Source organism: Oncorhynchus kisutch, unplaced genomic scaffold, assembly GCF_002021735.2.
Source record: "Oncorhynchus kisutch isolate 150728-3 unplaced genomic scaffold, Okis_V2 scaffold715, whole genome shotgun sequence".
NCBI lineage: Eukaryota > Metazoa > Chordata > Actinopteri > Salmoniformes > Salmonidae > Oncorhynchus > Oncorhynchus kisutch.
In genome coordinates, this window is record NW_022262660.1 from 25,336 (window position 1) to 31,335 (window position 6,000).

Sequence of the window (6,000 nt, forward strand, 5' to 3'; positions counted from 1 at the left end):
CATTATGCACAGAAGTACATGCACACATGCTTACATTTAAAATCAGATGATTAAATGTGCATTGTGTATATCATATATATATATATGTATCACCGTGACTTTAGCTGTATGCTGCCTGTGGATATATTCCAGGTCTTCTTCAAGTAAGTGAGCTGTTGAATCAGTGTGTAGTGTTCACTTCTTCTTCTCAAACAACTAATCTGGAGGGAAACATTGTATAACCTGTTACCCATTCTGAAAGGCTGAGAGTTGTGTGTCTGGCTGTCTGGAATTTCTCTCACTACTAAATGTGCCATTTGTCTGTACTGTGTGCAGTGATTCCTCTAACCTCTCTTCTAACACCCTCCTCTTTCCTCTTCCTGAAATAGTGATTGATGGTGAACATCAAGTGTTTTTTAAGATACAAAGTGTTCCTTTTAACACTTCTCTCCTCTCCTCTGTCCCTGCCTGCCCTCTCTACTGGCCTGTGTGACCTTTAACCTCTACCCTCTGACCCCTCTGACCTGGCTCTGTCTCCTTGGGAACGGCAGACAAAGCGGCCATGTCTTACCTCTGAGCAGTCCACCATCTTTATGCTCTCCCAGACTTCAAGCAGACTCAGTTTCTAACCCAACCCCCTGACTAGGAGGTCAGGTGACCCTCTCTCAACCTATCCGCATGCCCTCTCCTCCCTCTGTGTCTCTGCATGGACATGTAGTGGTGAATGCTTACAGGTGCCTGTTGACTTGCATGTCCATGCCGTGCATTAAGTGTACCTTGAAAGAGCGTTGGTTAGAATGCTCATTCATAAATACAGAAACAATGTATCTGACATGAAACAGATATTTGAAGCCCCTTCAAAATGGCAAGTGTCAGTCTTGGTGTGTGTGTGTGCGTGTGTGTGTGTTTGTGCAGATCTATCTATGTTGTGTGTGTGTGTGTTTAGATCTATGTGTGTTGAGTGTGTATCTTGCTGTCCACAGCGAATGAGGGCTGATAGAAACGTTGATGGAGTTATGACCTACAGCCGGGACTCCCTGCTAGATGGGGGGGTTGCCCTGTCCACCTCAGAGGCCTAGCCTCACCACGGTAAAGACAGGAGGTACCGACTCTGAGTGAGGTGAATAATGTGGTGAAGAGTGCGGTGAAGAGTGCGGTGAAGGGCTGGGGTGAAGGGCTGGGGTGAAGAGTGGGGTGAAGGGCTGGGGTGAAGAGTGGGGTGAAGAGTGCAGTGAAGGGCTGGGGTGGTGAAGAGTGGGGTGAAGAGTGCGGTGAAGGGCTGGGGTGAAGAGTGGGGTGAAGAGTGCGGTGAAGGGCTGGGGTGAAGATTGCGGTGAAGAGTGGGGTGAAGGGCTGGGAGAAGGGCTGGTTGAAGAGCTGGTTGAAGAGCTGGTTGAAGAGCTGGTTGAAGAGCTGGGTGAAGAGCTGGGTGAAGAGCTGGGTGAAGAGCTGGGTGAAGAGCTGGGGTGAAGAGCTGGGTGAAGAGCTGGGTGAAGAGCTGGGTGAAGGGCTGGGGTGGAAGAGCTGGGTGAAGAGCTGGGTGAAGGGCTGGGGTGAAGAGCTGGGTGAAGAGCTGGGTGAAGAGCTGGGTGAAGGGCTGGGGTGAAGGGCTGGGTGAAGATCTGGGTGAAGAGCTGGGTGAAGGGCTGGGGTGAAGAGCTGGGTGAAGGGCTGGGGGGGGGGGGCACTGACAGGCTGTCTAGTCCCAGATGAAGTTTTAAGCATTATGCCATCAGTCTAAGAGTTGTTCATTACCCTAATGAATGAAATATGTTTCCTGGTAAAACAACTAGTTTAACATATCAATTAGGTGTTATTCTCTTTTTGAATGCTGAATGCGTTTATCATCAGTGCCATAGCAATTGTTTTGTGACAGCGGAACAAGTACTATTTTAAAGTAGAGCACTTACCCCCTCCAGTGTTTACAGAAGGTACTGCAGCCTGTGTTTAGTAACGAGCTCAAGGTAACACAATCGGCATCAGCTGAATGAGTAGGATGTCAGGAGATGTGTGGCTCCCCTGTAGCATACTAAGTCTCTGGGCCAGACCTCTCCTTAATTAAACCATGTAGTCCGTCTGTTTAGCCTGTGAGGCTAGACTCCTGTCCTGACCAGACAGATTCTCGATCTATCCCAAAGTCCCAACTGACTTAAGCAGAAGGCTCATACTGCCAGGATCTCCCTCCCCTGCCTAACACCATATGGTCTGGCTTGGGCCCTGTTCCTATACATTTCGAATACATCCTGAATTGGTTCCTCCACCTAGAGGTAGTAAGCACTGAATTGTGTATGGCAGGATAGGTGAAAGGGAGGTTTAGAATCTAGCTTTCACCAATCCACAATAGGTTTGATTGATGTTCAGTGAGTCCAGTTATAAGCTCGGCAGAGTGTTTGTCTGAGACTGAACAGCCGTATTCACCTTGATGTGGACATGCTGCATGCTTTGACCGACCGTTCACTTCTTCAGTTTGCTTATGTTTTGCTCCCTGACATCTTTTGCTAACAGGGTCTGGTGTGTTTGTGTTGATGTTGTTTTGGGGTAGGGGTAGTGGTGGGGTTTGTCGTCTTCTGGTTCCACCATGTGGTCAATCCTGGTTCTGGCAGACAGCAGAGTGTCGTATGCAGGCTTTTGTTCCTACCCAGTTTAGACTCACTGGATTAAATAAAACATTTTTTAATTAAAGACCACGATAAGTTGAAATAGTTGAAATGGTTGAATCAGGTTAATGCTGGGCTGGAACAAAAGCCTTCACACACCACACCTTTTGAGGACCTGAATTGGCTACCACTTCCCTTGATCCAGATAATAACTCCTCTGTTCTCTCCCTCTTTCCTCTCTCTCCTCCCATCTCTCCATCCCTCCCTTACAGAATGCAGACAAGCTGTATAACGGCCAGCTATCGGAGTTCACCCCGCTGGCATCTCTCCACGCGCCCACGCGCAGGAGGGCCGACCACCAGAACCCCATTCCCAGAAGGTCTGAACCCTTCACCAAAAAACTAATGTTCACCCACTGGAGGAGCGGGCCCGACTACTGCACTTTCACCCCACTCCTCCGATTCGCCGGCAACTCCCATCACTCTGGGGCTGGCTACGCACACAATGGGGCAGGGCCTGAGACCTCGGTGTAGTCTAGAGTGGAGTTTAGTCTGATTTAGACTGGAAGTCTAGACCAATATTTCAGTGTTGAGTGGTCATTGGAACAATCTGTCCTCTAGACAATAGATACCTAATCTAGACGCGTACAGTTACCAATGTCATTGTGAAAAAGCAAACAAACACCAAATACACACAGAAGGACGATCCACATGATCCACAGTCCTACGGCTGTGTTGTGTTAGCACAAGGAGCTGAGTGAACTGAACAGACTTGGCTCCAGGCAAGCAGTGCCTGTGGAATGGTGGAAAGGGCCTTGGCTCCACCCATTAATGTCTACTGTGGCTCCGACCCCACAGACCCACCCTGCAGTGTGTGGGTGTGTGCCACTCCCCCGTATCTGTCTGTCAACTGTCTGTCAGTGATGATGTCATTTGAAGTGTCATAAAGCAGGGATGCCCAGTATGAATGGAAGATGTAAAGGGGTATTGCATGTGCTTTAACTGACCACACTTTCCTGTTTTTCTTTTGTCTTGTCTTTTCCTCTCTTCCTCTCTCTTTCTGTCCTGCTTTCTATAGAACAAACTGGTGTTGCCTCTGTGCATATGTCTTATCCAGGAATACGCCATAAGACATTAGTCTTTTCCAGTTCAGTTGTAAGTGGCTAGGCCGTGATAGTGGTTTATCTCTACTGGACTAGAGACAGTTCTGTGTGTGTGTGTGTGTAGCATCCCGTGTCATAGACTGTCCTTGTGTCTACTGTGGAGTGATGTGATTATACCTCCATTCCCCCTTGTAACCGTCCCATTTCCTGACATGGAAGCTGAGGCATCCTGCCTCACGTAGTGCTAAGGACCCACAGTGGGAAACCAGTATGCATGGGAATCCTTTTCCGCCTTAACATCTACACAGTGTTTCCTTTGAAATACACAGTAGTCTGGAACCAAAGGCTCAGAAAATACTTTTTCAATGGCTTGCCTTGCTGGTTATTGCCTTACACTGAGACTGGGTGGGACAGAGGAAGAGAAATTCTGCCTTACACCACACCAGGATTGGTGGACAGTATTAGATAGGAGAGAGAACCTACTTTGTTTCTGGGCTTTAACGTTGTCCATGTAGATATCTAACATCTCTCACACTCAGATCTGAAGCCTTTAAGAGCAGTGGATCTCTGTTACAGAAATGCAACATGTAGAATGTAGACATTATGCTCAGCTGCTTTGCTCTGTCCCTTGGCATAAATAATATAGAACATACCCATAGAAGTCTCACACGATGCGTGAGAGCCTCATGAAGGTGTTATAAGAGTGTTATAATTCTCTCAAGAGTCTGTCAGGGGCCTTAAGATCTCATCTGTCACTGTGTGCTCTCTCCCTCCCTCAGATCTTCTCTGTTTAATTTTTTCATGTGTTTTTTTTACCTCTACCGTTTCTCCTCTTGTTCCTTTTGAAGTGATGCTCGTGTGGATCTGTCCTCCCGAGCCTCACTACATCTCCTCCTCCTCACTGCCGCCTCCTCTCATCCTCCACTCCTCCTCTCATCCATTCATCCATTCACTCCTTCATCCGGTCATGCATCCCTCCATCCGTCTCCTAAGAACACAGTCTGTGTGGTGGGTGTGAGGAGAGAGAGAACGAGAAAAGGAGATGGAGGGGGGACTGTACCAAAACCAAGGTTTTTCTAGACACATTTAGCTGCTTGACAGTAGATGTCTTGTGGTCCTGTGGTGCATTGTGGGATCAGTTCAAACCAAGAGGAACAAAAGTATATGGATGTCCCATATATAGATAAGGATGTGTGTGTGTGTGTGTGTGTGTGTGTGTGTGTGTGTGTGTGTGTGTGTGTGTGTGTGTGTGTGTGTGTGTGTGTGTGTGTGCGTGTGCGTGAGTGCGTCTGTTTCATTGAAAGCAGCAATGATATTTAAGATGGCCGTCTGTTATTAGGTGGTATTATGAATCTTCACTGAAATGTAAAGACACTGAACATTACACCACAGTCAGAACTATAACACTGGACATTACCCCACAGTCAGAACTATAACACTGGACATTACCCCACAGTCAGAACTATAACACTGGACATTACCCCACAGTCAGTACTATAACACTGGACATTACACCACAGTCAGAACTATAACACTGGACATTACACCACAGTCAGAACTATAACACTGGACATTACACCACAGTCAGAACTATAACACTGGACATTACACCACAGTCAGAACTATAACACTGGACATTACCCCACAGTCAGAACTATAACACTGGACATTACACCACAGTCAGAACTATAACACTGGACATTACACCACAGTCAGAACTATAACACTGGACATTACCCCACAGTCAGAACTATAACACTGGACATTACACCACAGTCAGAACTATAACACTGGACATTACCCCACAGTCAGAACTATAACACTGGACATTACCCCACAGTCAGAACTATAACACTGGACATTACACCACAGTCAGAACTATAACACTGGACATTACACCACAGTCATGACTATAACACTCGACATTACACCACAGTCAGAACTATAACACTGGACATTACCCCACAGTCAGAACTATAACACTGGACATTACACCACAGTCAGAACTATAACACTGGACATTACACCACAGTCAGAACTATAACACTGGACATTACACCACAGTCAGAACTATAACACTGGACATTACCCCACAGTCAGAACTATAACACTGGACATTACCCCACAGTCAGAACTATAACACTGGACATTACCCCACAGTCAGAACTATAACACTGGACATTACACCACAGTCAGAACTATAACACTGGACATTACCGCACAGTCAGAACTATAACACTGGACATTACCCCACAGTCAGAACTATAACACTGGACATTACACCACAGTCAGAACTATAACACTGGACATTACACCACAGTC

At 46.8% G+C, this 6,000-nt stretch overlaps 1 protein-coding gene across 1 annotated transcript in view; it reads left to right on the plus strand.

The window, feature by feature from the left end:
- The window catches only part of LOC109879671 (probable phospholipid-transporting ATPase IH), a gene marked incomplete at its 5' end in the record, with an annotated part of 28,071 nt that extends 23,699 nt beyond the window's left edge, over window positions 1-4,372 (plus strand). The window contains 2 exons of the mRNA XM_031815957.1: window positions 2,849-2,955; window positions 3,654-4,372. Coding sequence (XP_031671817.1) covers window positions 2,849-2,955; window positions 3,654-3,705 — 159 coding nt within the window. The remainder of the gene's footprint in view (window positions 1-2,848; window positions 2,956-3,653) is intronic.
- Window positions 4,373-6,000: the final 1,628 nt, after the last annotated feature.